This window comes from Lemur catta, chromosome 4 (genome assembly GCF_020740605.2).
Source record: "Lemur catta isolate mLemCat1 chromosome 4, mLemCat1.pri, whole genome shotgun sequence".
In the NCBI taxonomy this organism is placed as follows: Eukaryota; Metazoa; Chordata; class Mammalia; order Primates; family Lemuridae; genus Lemur; species Lemur catta.
Window position 1 is genome coordinate 107,241,002 of NC_059131.1, and position 27,117 is coordinate 107,268,118.

General features: G+C 37.8%; 1 protein-coding gene across 3 annotated transcripts in view; it reads left to right on the top strand.

The window, feature by feature from the left end:
* The window catches only part of N4BP2 (NEDD4 binding protein 2), an 89,172-nt gene that overhangs the window by 2,056 nt on the left and 59,999 nt on the right, over nucleotides 1-27,117 (top strand). For 2 of the 3 annotated variants that reach the window (XM_045550561.1, XM_045550563.1), the window contains exons 2-4: nucleotides 5,397-5,460; nucleotides 11,778-11,877; nucleotides 25,247-25,589. In XM_045550561.1, the coding sequence (XP_045406517.1) occupies nucleotides 25,361-25,589 (229 nt within the window). In that variant the 5' untranslated portion in view covers nucleotides 5,397-5,460; nucleotides 11,778-11,877; nucleotides 25,247-25,360. Of the gene's footprint in view, nucleotides 1-5,396; nucleotides 5,461-11,777; nucleotides 11,878-23,497; nucleotides 23,556-25,246; nucleotides 25,590-27,117 lie in introns of those variants that run through there. The other variant, XM_045550562.1, reaches the window with a different exon arrangement.

The window sequence follows — 27,117 nt, forward strand, 5'->3', positions numbered from 1 at the left end:
GTAAGTCTTGGAACAATCTCAGATTGCCGCTCAAGCAATGAGTCTATTAAATGCTTTTTGAAGTATTTTATGTTAGGAATTAAAGAAGAGATTGAACATTTTTTGATGTTTACCATGCCAGGCAATGAGTAAACTATACATCAAGCCATACATCATTATCACTCTCATTGCCCTAATCTTCATAGTATTATAAAATGGCATACACACCGCCCCCAACCTAGGCATGGTTTTAAGCAGTTTACATATACTGTTATATTTAATTCTCACACCTCTATGAGATTTACACTATTCTCAGTACTATTTTACAGATCAGGAGACAGAGACTGAGAAATGTTAAGAAAGTTGCTGAAGGCCCTCCCACAGCTTGTGTGTGTGTGTGTGTGTGTGTGTGTGTGTGTGTGTATATATCTCAGAGTCAGGATTTAGTCAAACTTAGATCTCTCTGTCCCAAAACCTTATTCTTTTTTTTTTTTTTTTTTTTGAGACAGAGTCTGGCTCTGTTGTCCGGACTAGAGTGCCTTGGCGTCAGCCTAGCTTACAGTAACCTCAAACTCCTGGGCTCAAGCAATCCTCCTGCCTCAGCCTCCCGGGTAGCTGGGACTACAGGCGTGCGCCACCATGCCCGGCTAATTTTTTCTATATATATTTTTAGTTGTCCATATACTTTCTTTCTATTTTTAGTAGAAACAGGGTCTCGCTCTTGCTCAGGCTGGTCTCGAAATTCGGAGCTCAAACAATCCGCCCGCCTCGGCCTACCAGAGTGCTAGGAATACAAGTGTGAGCCACCACGCCCAGCCCCAAAACCTTATTCTTAACAAATTATTTCCATGGTCTTTCTATCCATTCATCCCATTAGTTGTAAGATGTACTATAATTTTATGTGCCACCACAAAAAAAGTTGCTCCAAGTAAACTGTGACACATCATTGATTCTGGGATGCATCCCAACTACAGAAATGTAAAAATATGTCTTAAAATTGATGAAATAAGTTATATTGGTTTGTCAGCTGAACATTTTTCCTTCCACATTATTCTTACTCTGTTCATATAAAAAAACATATACAGGTATTAACATTTCTCTGAATTTGGTTTATTGAATTTATTTACAAGTATCTTCCTGAAGTCTTAAAATATGCCTAGATAGTAGGTTGGCAGGCTTTTGGAAGGTAGGCCTTAGGAGGCTTGGAGTATTTTACCTTGTTACCCGAGTTTAAATCTCAGCATTGCCCTCCAGAAATTATTTTATTAGTACTGTACATCTAGAACTTTAAAAGAGCATTTCATTAATTTACATGGGGGAATAAACTGGCTAAGCCAGCTAGATTTTTATGACTGAGGGTAGAATTACTGTGTCAGAGAACCCAGATTGTTACACTTACCTGAGCACTGGCTCAGGGTGTAATGATTTCACTAAACCTCACTGGGCTGATTGGTAACACTCTTATTTTTCTAAATGTGGAATGTCTATATCTTTTGACTGTCTCTTGGCTGTTTTTTTTAAAAATTTTGAGCAAGCCCTAAATATATGGTTATTAGTGTCTTTTTTCTTTAGTTTGCTGTTTTACTTTTGGTTACTGTTAATAGTTGGAAGTTTAAAATGTTCATATATTAATCTGTCATTCTTTTCCTTTGTTATTGTTTCATCTAAACTGAGAAATTTCATTGTTTTAGCTATGTGATGGCTGGGCGTGGTGGCTCACGCCTGTAATCCTAGCACTCTGGGAGGCCGAGGCGGGGGATTGCTGGAGGTCAGGAGTTCGAGACCAGTCTGAGCAAGAGCAAGACCCCCGTCTCTACTAAAAAATAGAAAGAACTTATCTGGACAACTAAAAATATATAGAAAAATTAGCTGGGCATGGTGGCGCATGCCTGTAGTCCCAGCTACTCGGGAGGCTGAGGCAAAAGGATCGCTTGAGCCCAGGAGTTTGAGGTTGCTTTGAGCTAGGCTGATTCCATGGCACTCTAGCCAGGGCAAACGAGCAAGACTCTGTCTCAAAAATAAATAAATAAATAAATAAATAAAATAAATAGAGATGTGATAATCAGTTTTTTCTGGTATTAACTAGAGTTAACTCTTGGTCTGTCAGAATTTATTTTAGTATAAAGTGATGACTTTTTTTTTTTTTTTGGAAGACACAGTCTTGGTCTGTCACCCAGGCTGGAGTGCAGTGGTATGATCATAGCTCACTGCGGCCTCAAACTCCTGGGCTCAAGCGACCCTCCTGCCTCAGCCTCCTGAGTAGCTAGGACTAGAGGTGTGTGCCACCACACCCAGCTAATTTTAAAAAATTTTTTATATAGTAATGGGGTCTTGCTATGTTGCCCAGGCTGGTCTCAAACTCCTGGCTTCAAGTGATCCTCCTGCCTTGGTCTCCCAAAGTACTGGGATTATAGGCATGAGCCACCATGCCTGGCCAGCCTCTACCTTAATTGTTTTACAGATTACCATTAAATCATTTTAATACTTTATTAAAAAATTCTATCATGTTTTAGAAAGTCTATCTTATTACATTGAAGTTTTGAGATATATTTAGGCCTATTTCTGGACTATGACATTTTGTTGTAATTCTTCCATCTTTTATTGGATTTTTGAAGCTGTACTAAATTTTATTGTTACTTTTATAATGTGCTTTAGTATTTAGTAGGGAAAAATTCCCCCATGTGTCTTTTTTTGTTTTATAACACATTTTGTAATTATTCTCTATTCATTAAATTTCAGAATTAGTTTGGGAGACTGACATGATTAATACTTAATTTTTCTGTTACAAAGCAGGGCATCTTTTTTAAAAAATTTCTTTCTGTTTGAATTTATTATTTCTTCTGCCTAGAGTATTGCCCAGGCTATAGTGCAGTGGCATCATCATAGCTCACTGCAGCCTCCAACTCCTGGGCTCAAGCGATCCTCCAGCCTCAGCCTCCCGAGTAGCTGGGACTACAGGTACGCACCACCATGCCTGGCTGATTTTTAAATTTTTTGTAGCAATCGGGTCTCTCTGTTGCCCAGGCTGATCTTGAACTCCTGGCCTCAAGCGATCCTTCTGCCTCGGCCTCCCAAAGTGCTAAGATTACAGGTGTGAGCCACCGTGCCTGGCCAATCTGGAGTGTCTTCACTGCTCTCCCTGTTCTCCTCCTAAACCCTGTGCTAACCTACTTCAAGATGTAGGTGATATTTTGTATAGTCTTTTTTCTTCCTTCCCCCAGCAGGGATAATCATTTATACCTTTTTATTACTGCTGAACCTTTGAAATATTTCCATTATGTGCTTGTCACTGTACTGAGTCACCTTCATTAACTGTGAGCTTCTTAAGGACTGAAACTGAATCTTATTCACTTTTTTTTTTTTTTGCCTAGCACCATTCCCAAACTCTACAGTTATGTAGGTATTAAATATATGTTGGCATGAATAACAGAGATATTTTACTTGAAAAAATACTCTCCCCAGTTACCATCTGTATGCTGATAATTCTCTAATCTTCAACTCAAAGCTGTTTTCTCATGACTGGACTCATAGATCATCTATCTTCATAATATGTCTATTTGGATGTTCCTACAGGTATCCCAAACTTAGCATATCCTAAACTGTAGTCATTAATAAACTTCCCATCCCCAAACCAAAGAAAGTAAGACAAACTTTGCCTCTTTTCTTTCTTATCTCTAGAAGATTAAATGAGATAATGCATGTGTGGTAAGAAGTCAGTAAATAGTATATACTGTTAATAGTAACTTGGCAGAAACATGGGCCATTCCTTGTACTCTCTCTTTCCTTTCACATTCTGATTGATCACTGAGCCTTATTGGATTCTTTAATATCTCTTGAATCTATTCCTTTTCCCTATTCCCACTGCTCCCATCCTACTTCATGTTTAGTATCATCTCTCACCTGGGTTCTTGCAGTAGTCTCCTTACTGGTCATTCTGCTTGCAGTCTTGGCTTCCAATCCAATTTTTTCTACTGTAGCTAGAGTGTTCTGTCTAACACATTTGATCGTGTAACTCCTGTGCTTAAAATCTTTTGTGTGGTGTTTCATTGCCTTCAGGATGAAGTGTGAACTTTTTTTTTTTTTTTTTTTATTTCAGCTCTTCATGGGGGTACAAAAGCTCAGGTTATATACATTGTCCGTGTCCCGCCCATCCCCCTGAGTCAGAGCCTCAGGCGTGTCCATTCTCCAGACAGTGCACCTGGCATTCACCATGTAGTCATACTTCCATCCCCTCCTCCCCCCCACCTCCCCAAGTCAGCACCTTCAATCATGACCATTAAGTGTGAACTTTTTGACTCAGTTTGCAGGATCCTTATGAGTTGGTTTCTGTTTACTACATCTTCTTCCTTCTACCACTTTCTCCCTTTGTCCTCAATCTGCTAATCCTATTCAGTTACTTGCATTTCTCCCTTAAGATGCCAAGTTCCTTAAATCTAGGCCTGAGTATAGAAGCTTCTCTTTGTCTGGAATACCTTCCCTATTTCTCGTCTTATCTCCACTTTTGTTTTGTTAACTCACACTTAGGTCTAGGCAATACATCCAGGAGAAAACCCTTTTTATACCTGAAGTCTGGGTTACTGGTGCCTCCTGTTTGTTTCCTTAGCACTTTATGTCCTCTTATCACATGTATTGCTTGCTTATTTGTCAGCTCACTATGTATTAGTTAGGGTGTAACAAAGGAAAGAGGTAAATTAATCATCTTAAAAAATGATGTGATTTGCACAGAGTGTATTAAAGGACAATTAAATAGTAAATTGGGGGTTTATCTAGTAGGGAAAAGAATGAGACATTGTATCTGATAAGTGAAAGTTTTCTAAGTCAGAAAAGGTGTAGTAGGCCCTTTTATAGCCTGAATGAAAAATATCCTTTGACATCTTATTTCCCTCTGTTAAGTTTCTCTATTTATTAGTTAGGACTCTTTGGAGTACAAGTAACAGAAATACAGCTTGAAATAGCCTGTGGGGGGAAAAGTTGTTGGTTCCTGTAACTACATAACAGAAATTGTGTGACTTGGAGATGGCCATGAGGAGCTAGGATGGGAACTTGCCCATAGCTGGGTCCTTTCTGTTCTTCCATTCTGTTTGTACTGGCTCCATTTCTTTTGCTGTAGACATGCATCTGCACATGGTGGGGCCTGGTTCCTGGCAGAACAGGCTTTTTGCTTACAGCCGCCTGTCAGAGGCTCTAGATAGGTTTGGTCACATGCTCATATCTTGACCAATGCCTGCAGTTGAAAGGGTGAGGTACTATGCCTAGGTCAGCCTAGGTCTTAAGATATGCTCACTTATATGACCAGGGATCTGTTGGCAGCAAACAGACCCCTGGTGGGGTAGGAGAGGGAAAGGAATTTGGGCAGACACAAAGAATATCCACTGTAGTTCTTAACTACCCTACTGATTATGAATTTATTTTCCTAGGTGCTTTATTTGTGGGAAACAGATGCTTTGTATTATGGACCTAAGTATTCCAGGTACTGAAATGGTAAGTCCAATATTTTAAAGGACTAAGTTGGCTTTTTGGTTTGTGCTGGCATGTGACGCATATTTATTGAGCTGTTGTTTGCTAAGTAAGACACATATCTGTGAGATGCTTACAGACTAGTAGTCTAAACAAATACGTACAAAGGTGCTAAGATAGAGGTATGCCTAGGATACAGTGGAAGCTGTGGCCAAATCAGACTTTGGGATAGTGGAAAACTTTCCTTAAGGAAAGTTAATTGAGCCAAGAAATATGGGTTGGGTGGTAGGGGGTGGAGGGATTTCTGGGCAGAGCATGTGTGACGCACAGAGCTGTGAAATGGCCTACCTTGTGTGGGAAACAAATAATTAGGTACAGGTGGAGGAGAGAGTACCTGATGGGAAGTGAGGAAGAGGAGGCTGTGAGTAGGTTAGGGGCCTGCTCACAGAAGTCCTTGAATGCTTTACCAAGGAGTTGGAACTTGATCTTGAAAGCTACAGAGAGTCATTGAAGGATTTTTAAGCTGGATCCCTGAGGTTTGAAGTGCCCATGAAATATTCCAGTGGATGTGTCTGTTAAGCAGTTAACTATATGCAGTTTGGGAGAGGATGCTTGGCTAGAGTCACAGTTACAGGTATGGAAGCCATGGGTTTGGCTGGACCCAGAAAAGGTAGTGTTTAAGAAAAAGTCACTCCATTTTTCCTTTGCTCTCACACCACAAAAATCAACACAAGAGACTTCTGCGACCCCAAAATACGTGGGAATTTCTCTCCACCAGTGAGCAAGCAATCATTCCTGCGGTAGACACCAGCTGGGTGTCCTCCAGTTCAGTTCTGGCACTGTCTCCCTGGAGATAGCATCAGGGCCCACGGGTTGAGGGCTCAGTCCCCAAAACTCTCCCCCTTGAGACACCAGTCACAGTCTAAGCCTCCAGAACTTCTGACTAACTGGCTACAAGTTGGGGTTCCCATGACCTCCTCTTTGGGTTCGGTTAATTTGCTGGAGTGGCTCATAGAACTCAGGGAAACCTGATTACCAATTTATTATGCAGGATATTACAAAGGATACAGATGAAGAGGTTTGTAGGGCTCTGTAGGGGGGAAAGGGTGAGAAGCTTCTATGCCCTTTTTTTTTTTTTTTTTAAAAGAGACAGGGTCTCGCTCTGTCTCCCAGGCTGGAGAATGTTGGCATGATCACAGCTCACTGCAACTCCCAGGCTCAAGCAGTCCTCCTGCCTCTGCCTCTTGAGAAGCCAGGACTACAGGTGCACACCACCATGCCTGGATCTTTTTGGGTTTTTATGGGGCTTCATTACATAGGCATGATTGACAATCATGTAGAAATATGATTGGGTAAAAAGGGTATGATCTCATACTTAATAGACTAAGTGGGGAAACCCAGCAAGGCTTGTCTGTTCAGATTCTTCTGGCCTCTGTGTAGCATTTCTTCCTTCAGGGTATGAGGCAGGACCCCTCTGGAATGAGTTTTAGAACCCACAATCAGATTAGAGTCCTGCCTCGGACAGGTGAAAGGAGGGCAGGAAGTGGTCAGAGAGCTATTCTATTTCCTGGGGCCTAACGTGCCCCAACATTATACTATACAAAGGGCTATGGGAGTTATAAGGCAGAAATCGTCGATGAAAATCTATCCGTCTGTCTGTCTATCTGTCTGTCTGTTTTTCTACCATAATATCATAGGTATGTAAAGCAAAAGGTTAGAGACAGAACCCAGGAGGATTCCAGAAGAGCTTTTGGAAGAAAAAAAAAAAAAGAACCCAGGAGGAGCAATAACATTGAAAATAATGGGCAGAAGAGAAGGAGTCCGTGAATGAGACTGAGAAGGGCCAGGCAGAGAAACAGCAGCAGATGCCGGGGGCAGGGAGCCGGGGAGGATGGTGTTGGGGAAGGAGTCAACAGAAAGTAAGAAGTTGAAACAACAACTATAAACTCCTCTTAAGAAACTGAAACTGTATAGGAAATATTAGGAGTGTTTGGTTAATCTGAGTTAAGAATTCCCCTGATCATTATCAATTCTGGGTGCATTGAGAAAATCATATTTCTAGACAATTCTTCCAGTACAGGAATTAGAACTTTTTTAGCATTTTTACAGATAGGTAGGAGAGAATGTAGGCCTTTTTGGTGGTTGGTAGTTGGGAGGAAAGAAGTGGTTGAGTAGGAGTGATATGATACATGCACAGTTACTGGGAAGTTCAGGGACCTTGTAGAGCATTTTGTATGTAGTTTCTGGACTTATAAATCACTAGTAAAGCTTTTTAGTCAGAGGACCCAGAGTTGATAATTGATTGTGTGGATGCAATTAAATTTAGTTCATTTCTCAGGATTTCTATTTGTGATTTTCTTTTCTGTTTGTGAACTAAAAATAAAATCCTAGCCCCCCTATTAACTGAACAGACCTCTCTTGGACAAGGGGACCCGAGAGAAACCTTAAAACTGAGTTCCCAGCCACAACAGGGTGGGAGGTATAAAACACAACTGCACATGTGCATGTTTTCTCTTTTTGTAAATATTCATGACTTCTGTAGCTTGTTATATATATGTATTTGGCCATCCCACTCAGTATAAATTCCTGTTCCCATTGTGCCTGGCTCAGAGCAGGTGTTCCTGGCTTGCCCTGCTTCCCAGCCTGCTGGAATGGCCACCATGGGCTGAAACCTTTATGAGAAATAAAACTCTCCTTTTCCATATTATAAACCTCATATTTTTTTTTAGCTAACGTTCTACTTTTGACTCTACCTCTCTTGAGTGAACATTCTCTTTCCCTACTAGACCAACTGCTTGAAATTTTTTCTTTGTAGTTAAACTCCTTATAGTTTAAAAAAAATCATAAAACATTTACTACCTTAACCATTTTTTTTTTTTTTTTTTTTGAGACAGAGTCTCGCTCTGTTGCCGGGCTAGAGTACCGTGGTGTCAAGCTCACAGCAACCTCAAACTCCTGGGCTCAAGCGATCCTCCTGGCTCAGTCTTCCGAGTAGCTGGGACTACAGGCATGCGCCATGCGCTGCCATGCCCGGCTAATTTTTTCTATATATTTTTAGTTGTCCAGCTAATTTCTTTCTATTTTTAGTAAGATGGGTCTCACTCTTGCTCAGGCTGGTCTCGAACTCCTGACCTCAAACGATCCACCCACCTCGGCCTTCCAGAGTGCTGGGATTACAGGCGTGAGCCACTGCGCCTGGCCTCTACCTTAACCATTTTAAGAGTGTAGTACAGTAGTGTTAACTATATGCACACTATTGTGTGCAATCTTTTATCTTGCAAAACTGAAACCCTGTACCCATTGAACTCCCTTTTTCTCCCTTCTCCCATCCCTTGGCAACTACTGTTCTATTTTCTGTGTTTTAGAGTTTGACTGCTTTAGATACCTCATATAAGTAGAACCGTGCCATGTTTTTCTTTTTGTGACTGGCTTATTTCACTTAGCATAATGTCCTCAAGGTTCATCTATGTTGCAGCATATGACCTGATTTCCTTCTTTTTGTAAGGCTGAATAATATTCCATTGTGTATACATAGAGCACATTTTCATTGTCCATTCATCTGCTGGGCATTTAGGTTGATTCTACCTCTTAGCTCTTGTAAATAATGCTGCAGTGAACATGTGTGTGCAATTATGTCTTTGAGATCCTGTTTTCAATTCTTTTGGACATGTACCCAGACGTGGAATTGCTGAGTCATATGGTAATTCTATTTTTAATTTTTTGAGGAACCTCCATACCCTTTCCATAGTGGCTGCACCATTTTACATTCCCACCAGCAGTACACAGGGGTTCCAATTTCTCTACATCCTCGCCAGTAATTGTTATTTATTTATTTATTTTTTGATAGTGACCATCCTAATGAGTATGAGGTGATATTTCATTGTGGTTTTGATTTTCATTTCTCTGATGGTTGGTGATGTTGAGCATCTTTTCATATACTTGTTGGCCGTTTGTATATCTTTGGAGAAATGTCTATTCAAATCCTTTGCCTGCTTTTTTAATCAGGTTATTTGGTTTTTTTGTTGAATTGTATTATAGGAATTCTTTATCTATTCTAGATATTAACCCCTTATTAGATATATGGTTTACAAATATTTTTTCCCATTCCATAGGTTGCGTTTTCACTCTGTTAATTGTTTCCTCTGGGGCACAGAAGTCTTTAGGTTTGATGTAGTCTGGTTCATCTAATTTGCTTTTGTTGCCTGTACTTTTGCAGTCATATTCAAGAAATCATTGCTAAGTCCAATGTCATGAAGCTTTCCTCCTGTGTTTTCTTCTAGGAGTTTTATAGTTTCAGGTTTTATGTTTAGGTCTTTGATCTATTTTGAGTTAATTTTTGTATTTGGGGTAAGATTAAGCATCCACCTTCATTCTTTTGCATGTGGATGTACAGTTTTCCCTAAACCATTTATCGAAGATAATATCCTTTTCCTATTGTACAGCCTTGGCACCCGTGTTCAGGATCATTTGATCATATATAAATGTGAGAATTTATTTCTGGGCTTTCTATTCTGTTCATTAGTCTTATGTCCATCTTTATGCCCTACCATAGTGTTTCGATTCCTGTAGCTTTGTAAGGTGTTTTGAAATCAGAAAGTATAAGGCCTCCTCTGTGTTTTTCTTTCTCAAGTTTGTTTTGACTATTTGGGTCCGTCTCATAATTTTTATCATTTTAAAAATTCCTTTTCATTTTCTCCCTTCCCTTTATAGCATGATTGAATTTTTCTTTTCTCAGGACACATAAGGACAGATAACCTCTAAATAACCTTTCAAACATGGAGTGTGCCCTGCTTTGTGAAAACTTGGCATATTTGGATTATAAATTTTAAATTAAGGGTTGATATTTGAATTAAAGGAGTTTTTTAACCTTGTGGTGATATTCTTTGAGTGAATTAAACATGGTTTTATTTTTTCAAACATTTTAGAAACCAGTTTGCTTGAAGCATGGTACATTTTGAAAACTTTTATTAGGAAAATACTTGGACATATAGAAAAGTAGTATGGTACATTGAACCCACATATACCCACCTCTTAGATTCAATAATTGTTAACATTCTGCCGCATTTGCTTTATCTACATGTATAAATAAATTTTCTGAACCATTTAAAAGTAAATTAGTAGTGGCAAATGAGATTTTTCTTTGTTTTTTTCTTGTAAGTATTATACATTTGTGTTATAAATGTTATTTGTATTCTGGACTTTGACATTTAAAAATTTAGCTTGAAATTTGCTCTCTTAAAAAAATTATAAGAAGACATATTATCTTTAGCATATCCCCCAGGAAAAGGACATTCTCCTATAAAACCACAAAACCATTATTATTCCTAGCAAAATTACAAGTAATTCTCTAATGTATAATACTCATACAATGTCCATAATGTCTTTTATTGCTGTGTTTCTTTAAAAAATACCAGGTTTCAATCAAGAGCTACCTATTGCATTTGGTTATTATTTATCTCTTGAGTCTTTTTGTATACAGAACTGTCTCTTCTACCCATCCCATTCCCTTCTCTGCCTTTCTTCACCTTCCTCAGATATTGACTTGCTAGCTCTATTGAGACTGTATTACATTTGGTATTGCTAATTGTTTCCTCATGGTGTAGTATAACTTCTTCCTCTACCCCCTGTATGTATTTCCTGTAAACTGGGAGTTAGAGCTAAATGTGTAAGTAGGCTCAGGTTAAACATTTTTGGGAGAGTACTTCACTTAGTAATGCTGTGTACTTCATACTGTTTCACACGGAGGGGCATATAATATCTAGTCCCAGTGTTTTGATGCCGTATTTGATCACCAAGCTAAGGTGGGGAGAACCTGATCATTTCATTGTAGAGCTACGTTTTTCTTCTTGCATCTAGCAAGTAGTAATCTGTGGGATGATACTTTGATAACAGGTCACTTTCTATCAACCTTTCACTTACTGATTTCAGCATTCATTGGTGATTCTTGATCTGCTGTTTCATTATGGGTTACAAAATGGTAATTAGTTTTGGATTCTGTTATTCCTTTTACATTTAGTAGCTAGCCACCTTCTATAAAGATAAAATTTCTCTCATCAACTAGGGCTGTTTTGTTACCTAGAAATAGTGTTCTGCTTCAAATCTAGAATAAATGCTTAGTTCTTTCCGTTTATATAACCATTTTCAGAGTGCATTAGTCACCTCTAGTGGTGACAAATGAGACCTTTCTTTTTTTTTTCTGTTATGACTTTCTCTTTGGAATATCATATATATTTATATTATAAACATTATATGTATTTTGGACTTTGGTTTCATTTATATCAAATTTTCATATAATTTCATATGAATTTGCCTTTAAAATACATAACTTTTTTTTTTAATAGTAAGAAGATATTATGTTGGATAACAAGAAGAGCTATAGAGTTTGCAGATATCAACCGTGGCCTTAATAAGCACCTTGATAGCATCAATGCTAGATAGATGGTAAGTCTTATTAAAATTGTGGGGTATGATATATTTTACTCATAGGTTTTTAAGCTTTTTTTTTTTTTTTTTTTACATATTTGAGTGATTAAAAAAAAAATCTCTCATGAGAAAGAAAATATAATCACAGATTGTTACTAGAATTTCCAAAAGAGCTTGTGGCAATATAAAACATGTTGACCCAGGACATGGAAAGAACTGCACTGTGGTTCTGGTTTTCCCATTTAATGAATGTTTTGGCTTCTTTGCTTCTAAAAGTCTTGCTTCTTCACTTTTTACGTATTTTTAGCCATCCACAAATATTATTTGTGCACCTGTTTTATGTGTGGATCTGTGCTAAGTGCCAGATTGGAGTAGATGTCATGATTCCTGTTTTCAAGAAGCATGGTTAGTTTCGGAGATAAACACATACAGATGAAAATATAAGTCAGTAAAACCAGCAATGTGAGGCTTTGAAATGATTAAGCAAGACTAGTACCACAGTAAGCAGTGAAGGATTATAGAAAGTGTTGATGGATTATAGAGAAATAGACCTTCCTGCCATTCTTAGGACTAAAGCTGTGTGTTTTTCAGCAAGTGGCTTTTTACCTTCAACAATATGTCCTGGAGGTCTGTGTAGTTTTTGGATACATCTTGTGTCTACATTCCACTTTATTCTTTTTAACTGCTGCATAGTATTCCAAAGAGTGATATATTTTTTTTTGGCCATAATTTAGCCATACTCTTTTCCCTCAATATTCCATCAATAAGGGGATGTCCTTAATTCTTTTTTTTTTTTTTTTTTTTGAGACAGAGTCTTGCTCTGTTGCCTGGGCTAGAGTGCTGTGGCATCAGCCTAGCTCACAGCAACCTCAAACTCCTGGGCTCAAGCAATCCTCCTGCCACAGCCTCCCAAGTAGCTGGGACTGCAGGCATGTGCCACCATGCCTGGCTAATTTTTTCTATATATATATTTTTAGCTGTCCGTATAATTTCTTTCTATTTTTTTTTTAGTAGAGACGGGGTCTTGCTCTTGCTCAGGCTGGTCTCGAACTCCTGAACTCAAACAATCTGCCCGCCTCGGCCTCCCAGAGTGCTAGGATTACAGGCATGAGCCACCGCACCCGGCCCTTAGTTCTTAATTACAATAATTCTTATGACAGATAAATACATTTAAAGATGATTAGTTACCATAATTATTTGGTTACATTTTCTTTCTTTCTTTTTTTTTTTTTTGGGATAGGGTCTTGTTCTGTCACTCAGTCTGGCAGGCAGTAGTACAGCCATAGCTCACTGCAACCTCAAACTCCTGAGCTCAAGCAGTCCTCCCACCACAGCCTCTAGAGTCGCTAGGACTACAGGTGTGAGCCACGACACCTGGCTACTTTTCTTATTTTTTGTAGAGATGGGGTCTCACTACGTTGCCCGGACTGGATTACATTTTTTTGTAAATAGTCTTTTAGTGACTACCCTTGGTACCTCATAAAATTTTAGTATTTACCTTACTGTTATCATAGCAGTATGTTTGAAATCATCTTTTAGGCAACATAATCCCCAGTAAAGATTGATTACATTGGTTCTTGGTAGCATTTGCTTCTGAGGAAGATGTTTTCTGATCTTGTCTGGGAGCATGCTGTGTTTGAATCCTGCCACTTCTCTGTAAATTTTTTACAGAGAGAATTTTTTTCTTGGTTTCTTTTATGATGGTTATTATTATTATTAGTTTAAACAGATGCGATCTCACTCTGTCACCTGGGCTGGAGTGCATTGGTGAGATCATAGCTCAGACTCCTGCGCTCCTGCCTTAGCTTTCCCTTAGTCTCCTTAGCTGGGACTACAGGTGTGTGCCATTGTGCCAAGCTAGTTTTTTCATTCCTTTAGAGACAGATCTTGCTTTGTTGCCCAGGCTTGTCTTGAATGCCTGGCCTCAAGCAATCCTCCTGTCTCAGCCTCCCAAAGTGCTGGGATTATAGGTGTGAGCCCCTGGGCCTGGCCTATACACCACAATTTTCTTTACTATACCAAACGTTTGAACACTCAAATTGCCTATGTGTTTAGATCTTTTTACATACAAGTAGTGAACAAAAGGAGAATGAGAGATATATAACTTGAAAGCTGGTGGAAGTATAGCGAGAAGTCCATGATTCACCTTTAATTTATAAAAGTGATTTTTTTCATGAAAAAAATATAGATATGTGGAAAATGCAACAGTAGCATATTAAAAAAGTAGTATATAAAAAAATGAAATCACCTATAATTCTACTACCCAGAGATTTCCTTTCCAGTCTAATCTAATCCAGTCCCATTTGGGTTTCTGTAGATTATATTTAATTTAATGTCTTGCTTTCTTTTTGAACACTGTCTTTAAGAAAAACTACAATTGAATATTATCCAAAGCATAGTCTTTACTGGCTGCCTAAAATTCCATTATATGGATCTAAAGAAATGTTGTACTTAATAGAATCTAACCAACCTGGGTTGAGTTTAATGATAAAAACAACCCAATTTATGAATGGGCAAAGGATCTGAATAGACATTTCTTCAATGAAACTATGCAAATGCCAATAAGGACATATAAAGATGGTCAACAGTATTAGTCCTTAGGGAAATGCAAATCGAAACCACAATGAGGTTCCACTAGGATGAGGTGGGAGGATCGCTTGATCCCAGGAGTTTGAGACCAGCCTAAGCAACATAGAGAGACTGTGTCTCAAAAACAAACAAGCAAGCAAGATGGAGTGTAGCAGGTGTTGGTGAGGATGTAGAGAAATCAGAACCCTTATACATTGCTGGTGGAAACTGAAATTGGTGCAGCTGCTTTGGAAAAGTCTGGCAGTTCCTCAATAGGTTAAACAGAGTTACCATATAACCCAGCAGTTCCAATATGAGGTATATACTTAAGAGATACGGAAACATGTCCACAGAAAAGTCATATGTGAATGTTCATAGCAACATTATTCATAATAGCCCAAAAGTGAAAACAGCCCAAATGTCCATCAACTGATGGGTGGAGAAATGAAATATGGTGTATCTGTATCATGGAATATTATTCAGCAATAAAAGGAATGAAGTACTGATACATGCTACAACATGGATGGACCTGGAAAACATCATGCTAAGTGAAAGGAGACAGTCACAAAAGGCCACATATTATACAATCCTATTTAGATAGATGTCCAGAATAGGTAAATTCACAGAGACAAAAAGTAGATTTGTGGTTGCCAAGGGGATAGGGGAAGGAGGAATGGGAGCAAGTGCTAATGAGTGTGGGATTTCTTTTTAGGGTGATGGAAATGTTCTGGAATTAGTGGTGATGGTTGTACAACTCTGAATATACTGAAAATCACTGAATTGTAGGCTTTAAAATGGTGAATTTTATGGCTTGTACATTTTAGTAAAGCTGGTATTAAAGAGCTCACATGCTTACAAAAAATCCCTTTGACCCAGATGGTAGTAGTGGAGGTGATTATTCTAAATGTACTTTGAATTTATAACTGGCAGGATTTGTTGAATGATTAGATTTGAGGTGTGAGGGAAAGAGGAGGCAAGAATGACTCTTAGTTTTTTGGCCTCAGCAACTGGAAATTGCCATTATCTGAGATTGCGAAGACTATAGTTAGGGCAGGTCTGCAGTGGAGGATCAGATCAATTTTAGGCATGCCTGGTTTGAGATGTTTATTAAATGCACAAAGCAGAGATGTTCAGTGGGTAGTTTGTGGGTCTAGAGTCAGGGACAAGGTGCTGGTTGGAGATGCAAATTTGTTAGCATGTCGATAGTGTTTAAAGCCATGAGACTGGATGAAATCACTAACGGCGTAGATAAAAGGCACTAGTACTGAGCCTTGGAACACTCCTTCATTTCCAAGTTGAGAGATGAGAAAATCCTGGGTGGCAATGTCCTCAGGAGAAGAAACTAAGTCTAGGAGGAGAGACTGATCAACTGGGTAAATGCTGCTGGTAGGTCTAGAAAGATAAAGACTGAGAATTGACCCTTAGATTAAATTTAAGTTTGTTTTCTAATTGTTGCTGGTATAAAGAAACACAATCCATCAACTTTCGTATATAATCTGATTAATCCAGTAGATAACTATTTATTCTTTTGGATTTTGTATGTATGTAAAATCTGTTAATAATGGTAGTTCTATATCTTCTTTTCCTATCTTTTTAACTTTTATTTGCTTGACCTCCGGTACAATGTAGTAGAAGAGTGTGATACCAAGAATCCTTGTCTCATTTCTGATTGCAGAGGGAAAGTTTTCGGCAATCCACAATTAAGTATGTGTTTTTTTTTCTTTGTGTTTTTATCAGTTCCCTTCTATTTCTAGTTTGTGCAGGGTTTTTTATCATGTGTAGAGTAAAGGTTGACTTTTTTCAAATGCTTTTTCTTCATACATTGAGTTGATTATGTGATTTCTCTTTATGTTGTTAATGTCAGAAATTACATTTATTTTTAAATATTGAAACAACCGTATATGTTAAATTCAAGTGAATTGTGGTACATTATTCTTTTTATAAATCACTGATATAATTTCTATATCATAAGACATGTCACATGATTTATCTATCACTACTTCAATAATTTGTTTTGGAATGTTGCATCTATTGTCTTTCTTTTAATGTCTTTGTAAGGTGTTGGTATCAGGGTTAGGCTACCTTCATAAAATTAGTTGGGAAGTGTTTTGTCTTTCTATATTCCTTGGCAGGTTATTTAGCGGAATTTACTGATGAAGCCATCTATACCTGGGATTTTCTGTGTGGGAAGGTTTTTTTTTTGTTGTTGTTTTGTGAGACAGAGTCTAGCTCTGTTGCCCGGGCTAGAGTGAGTGCTGTGGCATCAGCCTCGCTCACAGCAACCTCAAACTCCTGGGCTCAAGGGATCCTACTGCCTCAGCCTCCCGAGTAGCTGGGACTACAGGCATGCGCCACCATGCCCAGCTAATTTTTTCTATATATATTTTTAGTTGTCCATATAATTTCTTTCTGTTTTTAGTAGAGATGGGAGTCTCGCTCTTGCTCAGGCTTGTCTTGAACTCCTGACCTGGAGCGATCCACCCGCCTCGGCCTCCCAGAGTGCTAGGATTACAGGCGTGAGCCACCGCGCCCAGCCCCTGAGAAGGTTTTAAGTTTCTTTAATGGATATAGGACTATCAGATTTTGTTATATTGGATATGGTATGATGTGCATTTAAAAAAATAAATTCATTGGCCCTGCAGTTAAAAAAAAATTAGTTCATTTCATTTACAGTTTACAATTTATTGGTATAAAATGGTTATGATATCCTTTTATCTTTTTTTAAGTATGTCTGTGATCTTGGTAGTGATTTCTTTTTCATTTTTGAAATGAGATATTTGTGCCTTCTCTCTCTTTTTTGATCACTTTGCCAGGAATTTATCACTCTTTTTTTTGAGACAGGGTCTCTCTATTGCCCAGAGTACAGTGGTGTTGTCATAGCTCACTGCAACCTCAAGGATCCTCCTCCTCTTGCCTCAGTCCCTGGAGTAGCTGGGATAATTGGCATGCGCCACTATGCCCAGCTTATTTTTATATTTTTTGTAGAGACAGAGGTCTCACTATGTTGCTCAGGCTGGTCTCTGACTCCTGAATTCCAGCCTTGGCCTCCCAGAGTGCTGGGATTACAGGAGAGGGCCACGGACGGCCCCTGCCTATCATAAGAATGAATAGGTTTTGTTTTTTTTTGAGATGGAGTCTTGCTCTGTCACCTGGGCTAGAAGTGCCATGGCATCAGCCTAGCTCACAGCAACCTCAAACTCCTGGGCTCATGTGATTCTCCTGCCTCAGCCTCCTTAGTAGCTGGGACTACAGGCATGTGCCACCATGCCCAGCTAATTTTTTCTATACATTTGTAGTTGTCCAGCTAATTTCTTTGTATTTTTAGTAGAGACGGAGTCTCGCTTTTGCTCAGGCTGGTCTCGAACTCCTGACCTCCAACGATCCTCCTGCCTTGGCCTCCCAGAGTCGTGTATATTTCTTTTCTTTTTCTTCCTTTTTTTTTTTTTTAGCCAATTTATGCAAACCACAGATGTATATTTGTTTTCTATTTTCTGCTCTTTATTGTTTCATTCTTTCTGGTTTCTTTAGGTTTGCTTTGCTGTTACTTTCCAGCTGCTTGGGTTGGATGCTTAGATCATTGATTTTTTTTTTAGCCTTTCTTCTTTTCTAATATATGTGTTTATCTGTATTTTCTTTCTACGCATGATTTTTGTTGTATTACACAAATTTGGATATATAAAATTTGTATTTGGGACAAAATATTTTCTGATTAACAGTAAATTTTTTGACTCATGCAAAATGTATTTTTAAATTTTCAAGCAGTTGGGTTCTAATTACATTTTTGCTGCTGATTTCTACCATAATTCCATGTGCACTTGAAAGTAAATTGTAGCTAGGCACACTGGCACATGCCTGTAGTCCCAGCACTGTGGCAGCTGAGGTGGGAGGGTCATTTGAACCCAGGAGTTCTGGGTTACAGTCCTGAGCTGTAGTGCATGATGCCGATCAGGTGTTGATACTAAATTGGGCATCAATATGGTGACTTCCTGGTTGCCTAAGGAGGGGTGAACTGAGCAGATCAAAACTCTCGTGCTGATCAGTAGTGGGATGGCACCTGTGAATAGCCACTGTACTCCAACCTGGGCAACTTAGTGACACCTTGTCTCTATTAAAAAAAAAAAAAAGTAAATTGTATACTGTGGCCATTGGGCCTAGTGTTCTATAGATATTAAGTACGTCAAGTTATATTTATTGCATGGCTCAAATCTTCATGTCCTTACTGTTGTTTCTCCCCCTCTTTTCTTCCTTTAGGGGGGGAAAAAACCCAGCAAATTTTCCCCTCCTTTTCCTCCCCACTTCTTTTCTTCTTTTCTCTCCTTTTCCCCTCTCCTCTTCCTTTTTTTGGGGGGGTGGGTGGGCAGGGAGCTCTTTATATTAATAGTTATACAGAGGGGAGTTTTATTTGAATTTTACACACTTTTTTTCAAAATTAAACTTTTATTTTGAGATATTATAGATTCACATGCAGCTGTAATAAATTATACAGAGAAATCTATACTCTTTACTCAGTTTCCCCCAGTGGTAACATCTTTGTAAAAAAATAGTACAAGATGACAACCAGGATATTGACATTAAAACAGTCAAGATACAGAACATTTCTATCACCACAGGGATCCCTCAAGTTGCCCTGTGTAGCCACACCTACCTCTCTCCTTCTCCCACCCCCTTTTTAAGCCTTGGCACCACTAATCTGTTCTGCATTTCTATAATTTTGTCATTTAAAGAATGTTTTATAAATGGAACAATTCAGTATATAACCTTTTTAGGATTGGCTTTTTTTACTCAGCAGAATTCTCTGGAATTTCATTTAGGTTGTTGTATGTATCACAGTAGTTTGTTTTTTATTGCTGACTAGTTATTTCATGAAATGGAGGTACCATAGTTTGTTTAGCTGTGTATGCATTGAAGGACATCTGAGTTGTTTCCAGTTGTTGATTATTATGGATAAAACTGCTGTAAATATTTGTGTACAGGTTTTTGGATGAATATGATTTTTCAGTCCTCAGGGATAAATGCCAAGAAATGCAATTGCTGAGTTGTATGGTAGTTGCATATTTTGCTTTTTAAGAAACTGCAAAATATTTTCCAGAGTGACTACATTTTATATTCCCATCAGCAATGCATGATCTACATTCTCTGAAGTCTTACCATCATTTGGTATTGCCAGTATTTTTTATTTTAGCCCAATTTGATAGGTAAGTAATATCTCATTGTAGTTTTAATTTGCACTTACTTAATGGGTAATGATATTGATCATCTTTTTGTGTACTTGCTTGCTATCTGTAAGTCCTCTGTGGTGTAATGTTTTTTCCTCTTTTTTGCTGATTTTCTAATTGAATTGTTGGGTTTTGTTTTTACTGCTGAGTTTTGATAAGTTCTTTATATATTTTACATACTAATTCTTTGTTACATATGTGGTATGCAAATATTTTCTCTCAGTTCATAGCTTGTCTTTCTATCCTCTCAACAGGGCCTTTCACAGAACAAAAGTTTTTACTTGATGAAGTGTCATTTGTTTTTCCTTTTATGGATCATGCTTTTGGTGTTTTTGCCTAACCCTAGATCCTGAAGATTTTGTGTTTTTTTTTCCCCCCTAAAAATTTTTTAGTTTTATGTCTTACATTTAAATCTGCAATCCATTTTGAGTTAATTTTTCTGTAAAGTGTGAGATTTAGGTCAAAGTTTATTTTTCACCTGTGATATCTACTTGCTCCAGTGTCATTTGTTGAAAAGGTTGTCTTTTCTCCATTGAATTGCTTTTGCACCTTGATCAAAAATCAGCTGGGCATATTTTTGTTGGTTATTTCTGGGTTTTCCTGTTCCCAGATCTATAATCTGTTATCACATCTGTATGTCTGTCTGGACCTCCACTGATATTGCACAGTCTTGATCAGTGTATTTATATAACAACTCCTAAAATTAAGTTGACTGATTCCACCTACTCTGTTCTTTTTGAAAGCTATTTTAGCTATTCTAGTTCCTTTTTGTCTTATACATTTTAGAATAATCTTGTCTATATCTATAAAAAATCTTGCCTTTTGGTAGGAATTGTATTAAACTTGTATATCAATTTGAGAATTGTTATCTTCACTATGTTGAGTCTTCCAGTCTGTTAACATGATTTCTTTCATTACTCTTTTGTAGTTTTCAGCATATAATTCTTGCACTTGTTTTGTTAGGTTTATTCCCAAGTCCAGTAAATCCTCTGTTAACATTGTCAATGCGTTCTTGGAAACTGCGTTTAACTGAAATAATGTATAACAAAACCAATATTTTTCTTCAACAATGTTACAATGAAATGAATGAAAGGGGGACATTATTCAAGGACCTTCTCCACTTTGTTTCAATTAAAGTTGCAGTTTCCAAGAACCTATTGACAGTGTTAAGTGAGGACTTATTGTATTTTTGGAGTAATTGTGAAGGGTATTGTGTTTTTCAGTTTCCATGTTTTTATTGCTGGTATATAAAAATACAGTTGCTTTTGTATGTTTATCTTGTTCCTGCAACCTTGCTGAACTGACTTTTTTTTTTTGGAGACTTTATAGATTCTTTGAGATTTTCTACATAGACAAGCATATCATCTACAAATAGGGACAGTTTTATTTCTTCCTTCCTGATCTGTGTGCATTTTATTTCCTTTTTTGTGGTCTTATTTCACAGGCTAGAACTTCTAGCATTACATTGAATAAAAGTGGTGAGAGTAGACATCCTTGCCTTGTTCCTGATTTTAGGAGGAAATCATTTAGTATTTCACCACTAAATGTAATGTTAGCTGTAGGTTTTTTTGTAGGTGCTTTTATGAAGTTGAGGAGGTTCCCCTCTATTGCTATTTTTCTAGTAGTTACCATGAATTATGTTAAATTATGTCATTTTTTCCTTCATTGATTGATATGATTGTGGTTTTTCTTTGTTAGCCTGATATGATGGTGGATTACACAGATTTTTGAATTTTGAACTATGCTTACATTCCTGGATAAATCTTATTTCATCATGATGTATAATTCTTTTTATATATTGCTGAATTTTATTTACTAGTGTTCTGTTAAGGATATTTGTGCCTATACTCATGAGGGATGTTAGTCTGTAGTTTTCTTTTTTCATACTGCCTTTGTCTGGTTTTGGTATCAGGATAATACTAATGTCATAAAGTGATTGGAAGTATTTTCTCTAATTTTCTGGGAGAGATTTTATAGGATTAGTGTTAATTTTTCTTAAAAACGTTTGTTAGAATTCTCCATTGAGGCCATTTGGCCCTAGAGGTTTCTTTTTGGGGAGTTTTAAAATTATGAATTAAATTTCATTAAAAATTATAATGCTTTTATCTGTTTCTTAGTGAGTTGTGGTAGTTTGTGGTTTTTGAGAAAGTAATCTCTTTCATATAAGTTGTCAAACTGTTCATAGGTCTGTTTTCATTCTTGTCATTGGTAATTTGTGTCTTCTCTCTTTTTTCTTTGTAATTTTTGCTAGAAGTTTGTCAATTTTATTGATCATTTCAGTGAACCAGCAATTTGTTTCATTGATTTTTTTTCCTCTATTTTTCTCTTTCAAATTTAATTGTTATTTGCTATTATCTTTATTATTTTCTTTCTTTTGCTAACTTTGGGTTTATTTTGCTCTTCTTTTTGTAGGCTCTTGTGGTCAGGGCTTAGATTATTGATTTGAGACTTTTCGTTTTTTCTAATGTATGCATTTAGTGCTAAAAATTTCTCTGTTGTCACTGCTTTAGCTGTGTCCTACACATTTTAGTATGGTGTATTTTCATTTGCATTCAGTTCAATGTAATTTTAAATTTTTCTTTGAGACTTCATCTTTTTTTTTTTTTTTTTGAGACAGAGTCTCGCTTTGTTGCTCGGGCTAGAGTGAATGGCATGGCGTCGCCTAGCTCACAGCAACCTCAAACTCCTGGGCTTCAGCCATCCTACTGCCTCAGCCTCCCGGGTAGCTGGGACTTCAGACATGCGCCACCATGGCCGGATAATTTTTGGTATATATATTTTAGTTGGCCAGATAATTTCTTTCTATTTTTTTAGTAGAGACGGGGTCTCGCTCTTGCTCAGGCTGGTCTCGAACTCCTGACCTCGAGCGATCCACCTGCCTGGGCCTCCCAGAGTGCTAGGATTACAGGCGTGAGCTACCGCGCCCGGCCGAGACTTCATCTTTGATCCATGGATTATTTAGAACTATATTGCTTGGAGATTTCCCTGTTATCATTCTGTTATTGATTTCTAGTTTGATTCCATTATGGTTGGAAAAAACATTCTGTACAATTTCAGTTCTTTTAAATTTGTTGAGGTTTGTTTTATAGCCTAGGATATGGTCTATCTTGGTAAATGTTCAGTGGATACTTGAAAAGAATGTATATTCTGCTGTTGTTGGGTGGAATCTTCCATAAATGTTGATTAGATACTCAATTGTTGGTGTTTTTGGTTTTTTTTTTTTTAGACAGAGTCTCGCTCTATTGCCTGGGCTAGAGTGTCATGTTGTCAGCCTAGCTCACAGCAACCTCAAACTCCTGGGCTCAAGCCATTCTCCTGCCTCAGCCTCCCAAGTAGCTAGGACTATAGGCACATGCCACCACGCCCAGCTAATTTCTTTCTATTTTTAGTAGAGACAGGGTCTCGCTCTTGCTTAGGCTGGTCTTGAACTCCTCCTGACCTCAAGCAATCCTCCCGCCTCGACCTCCCAGAGTGCCAGGATTACAGGCGTGAGCCACCGCACCCACCTGTTTTGGGGTTCTTTCTCCTTCCTGATTTTCTGTCTAGTTCTATCAATTGTTGATAGAGTAATGTTGAAGTCTCCAGCTATAATTGAGAATTTGTCTATTTCTCCTTTCAGCTCTGTGAATTTTTGTTTCATCTATTCTGTAGCTCTGTTTTTTAGTGCATACATTTAGCGTTGCTATGTCTTCTTGGTGGACTGATCCTTTATCATTATATAATGTTCTTCTTTGTCTCTGATAATTTTCTTTGCTCTGAATTCTACTTATATCTGATGTTAATATATAAACATGTAATTTTATTTAATTATAATTAATTTAAATTTAAATAGGCACATGTGGCTGGTGGCTGCCATATTGGCAGTACAGTTCTGGAAGGTGGAGAGAGCTATGACACAGATTTAATTAAGAGGTAAATTTTACAGTATGTTAGAAGGTGATAAGGGGGTTAGCAGAAAAGGGGAGATTGGGGTAGAGGAAGTGGGGTATGTGATTTTCAGCTGGATAGTCAAAGAAATCATTGTATGTTACACTTCAACAAAGATTTGAAGAAGTGAGGGAGTTAGCAATGCACATATCTTGGGGAAAAGTATATCAAGGGCTAGCAGGGAGGTAGACCATTGTAAGAACTTTAGCTTTTACTTTGAATGATGTGGCGAACCACTTGAGGGTTTAGAGCAGACCCTGATTCAATCTGACTTAGGTTGTATACAGATTGTTCTGGCTGCTATGTTGAGAATAGACTGTAGGGGGCATGAGTGCAAGCAGGGAAAGCCGTTAGGAGACAGGAATACAGGTGAAAATGATGGTAGTCATACCCAATGGTTAAAGCACATTTTGGTAAAAATTAGACATTTAGTTTTGGATTTGTTAAATTAGAAATGTTTATTTAGACCCATTTAAGCAGAGAAAACAAGTAGACTGTCTATAATTCTGCTCTGGATATGAGTCCCTGCCCTTGTGGAGCTTATACTTTATCTGAGTATGGGTAGTAAATAAAATAAATCAATAAAACATATGCTATGTTAGGAGAGAATAAGTCCTATGGAGAAAATTCAAGTAGGAAAGAGAGATTAATGGTGTTGGGGGACTGAGTTCCTGTGAAGGTAACATTTGAGTAATGATAAGAAGGTGGTGAGGAAGTAAATCTTATAGATACCTGTGAGAAAAACAGTTCAGGTAGAGGGAACCAAGATATAAAGGTTCCCAGGGGAGTGCAAGGCTGGTGTGTTTGAAGCAGAGGGAGGAGGCTGAGTGTGGCTAAAGTGGTACAAGTTAGGGAAAGAAGGTTAGGGGCACTCGTATGGAGGTAACAAGTGTCCAGGTTATGGGCCATTTTAAGGGCTCTGGCTTTTATCCTGAGTGAGGTGGGAAGCTAATGGATGGTTTAGCAGAAGAGAGGCACGATCCAGCCTACGGTTTAATTGAGTCACTCTGGCTTCTGTGCTAACTAGACTGAAGGGGCAAGGGTGGCAGCAGGGCAATTGGAAGGGAGACTGTCACAGTAATTCAGGCAAGAGGCTATGGCAGCTAACTAATTCTAGGATGGTAGCAATGGAGATGGTGAGGGATGATCGTGTTCTGAATACATTTTGGGGGTTACACTGACAAAATTGGCTTATCAGTTGGATGTGGGATGAGAGTAGTCAAGGATCATTACAAGATTTTTGGCCTGAGAAATTGGAAGGATGGAGTTGCATTAACTGAGATGGAAAAGACTAGAAGAGCAGGTTTGAAGGGGTGGATCAGGAGCTCAGTTTTGGACATGTTAAATTTATGATGCCTATTAGATATATGAGTGTAGGTGTTCAGTAGGCATTCTAGTTATATTTATGAATACTGCCTTATGCTTTTTAAAAATGAAACAATGGTATTAAAGAAGTATACTCACTGTTCTGAAATATATTACGTTTTGTTAATATCTTCATTTTTAACATGTTCAATACTGGCAAAAGCTGAATATTTTGGAGAGAGAGAAATGGACTACTTTTTGGTTTTGCTGCCAGAGTGGATGGTACTTTCTTAGAGTTAAATAAAGATGTCATTCCAATTTTAGAAGTGGAAATATATAGTCTGAGTGTTTTTAATTGCTTTCTATTTTAGGTCCTTTTACAGCGGGATTGTGCAAGATATTTAACCCTGTTTTCTTTGAATTATGACTTAAATATCAAACATCTTAAATAAGAAAAGGGAAACATTTTAGTTTTGGAAGTCAGAATGCCAAGGAGAAAGAAAAATCTTGGGGGAAATCCTTTTCGGAAGACTGCAAACTCTAAGGAAGTTGTCGTATCCAGTGTTGCTAGTCATGAGGAGCCAACTGCCACTCTTCCTTCCATGGGTGAGACAAAAGTTGATCAGGAAGAACTCTTCACCAGTATCTCAGAGATGTTTTCTGATCTGGATCCTGATGTAGTGTATTTGATGCTTTCTGAATGTGATTTCAAAGGTGAGAAAAAGTTTAGTTTGAACCTTTGCATCTTATAAGAAGACATTATGTACTATGCCGTGACCAATAGTAACCTAGAAAAATGACTGTCTTATTTCTATTTTATTCTTCATTTATTAAGCATCTGCTGTGGGCAAGTTATTAAGTTTGGTATTATGAGGGATATGAAGAATAAAGCACAGTCTCTGTTCTTAAGAAATGTATAGTTCTAGATGTACGATATATGTATAGATATCATATTCTATGTTTTATCTCTTTTTATCTTCCCTCTAGAACTGTTGACACTAGGCACTGTTGACATTTTGGGCTGCATAAATGTTTGTTGCGAGTGGCTCTCCTGTGCGCCTCAGGGTGCTCGTCAGCTTCCCTGACCTGTACCGCCCACTAGATGCAGGTGGCACCCCACTTCCTCAGTTGTGACAGCCAGAAATGTCTCCACATACTGTCATTTGTCCCCTGGGAGGCAAAATTGTACCTGGTGGAGAACCACTGTTCAGAAAGTCAGCTCCATCAAGACAGAGGTTTTAGAAACTGTTTTGTTTTACTGCTATATATCCAACCCATAAAATAGCATATGACCCATATTGGGAGCTTAGTGAATATTTATGAAGTGACTAGGTACTTACAATTATGAAAATAAGAGCTGATTAAGAGTTGAGGCTAATAGAGTAATGTGGTTTCAAAACATTGGCTTTGGAGTTAAGAAACCTGGATTGGATTTCTAGCTCTGCCACTAACCTCTCTGAGTCTCATTTTTCTGATCTGTTAATGAGAAAAATAATAGTATGTCCTGTAGGACTTTTTTTGGTGAGGATTGAGTTTTGTTTTGTTTTTCGTTTTCGGTAAAATCATCAGTATTATTTATATTAATAACTTGTAATAAATCATTTAGAAGTATGTTTGTAGACAGAAGGGAATCTATATAAGTTGGCTGAATGAGTAAAGTAAATGTTGATGGCCCAGTATTGTTATTGGCCATGATTAGTATAAGATAAAATTATTCTAGATTTGGGAAGTTTTGATAGTGCATGTTAAACTTCCATTTCAGTCATTGTGTGGCCTGTGATGTGAGCATATCTTATTTAGCCTGTTCTGTATGCAGAGAACCAGGTTTCAGAAGTGCACGTGATTGATGCTCAGAAATGATAGTATGTAGAGTTTTATAAGTGGCTTCGACATTTATTTCCTCATTTTGATGTCTTTAAAATTTATTTGTTGCACATACACTTAGCATAGCAATGGGGAATGACAAGAAAACTATATTACCCTGTACCCTAACAAAAAACTTATTTCTGTCTTCCAGAATCTTCTGTAGACTTTGTTCATAAACACTTGATATTTGAATAGTTTAAATAATAGCATTGATGAAATTGTGTATTCTGCTTTTTTAATTTAACATAAGCATTTTTTCAGTGTTGCTGAAATCTGTATTTATTTTTAATAGTTTTCTACTCCACTACATTGTTGTGCTCTCTTTAGTTATATCTAAGTTTTTCATGAATAATTAATATTGCAGAGAACACCTTGG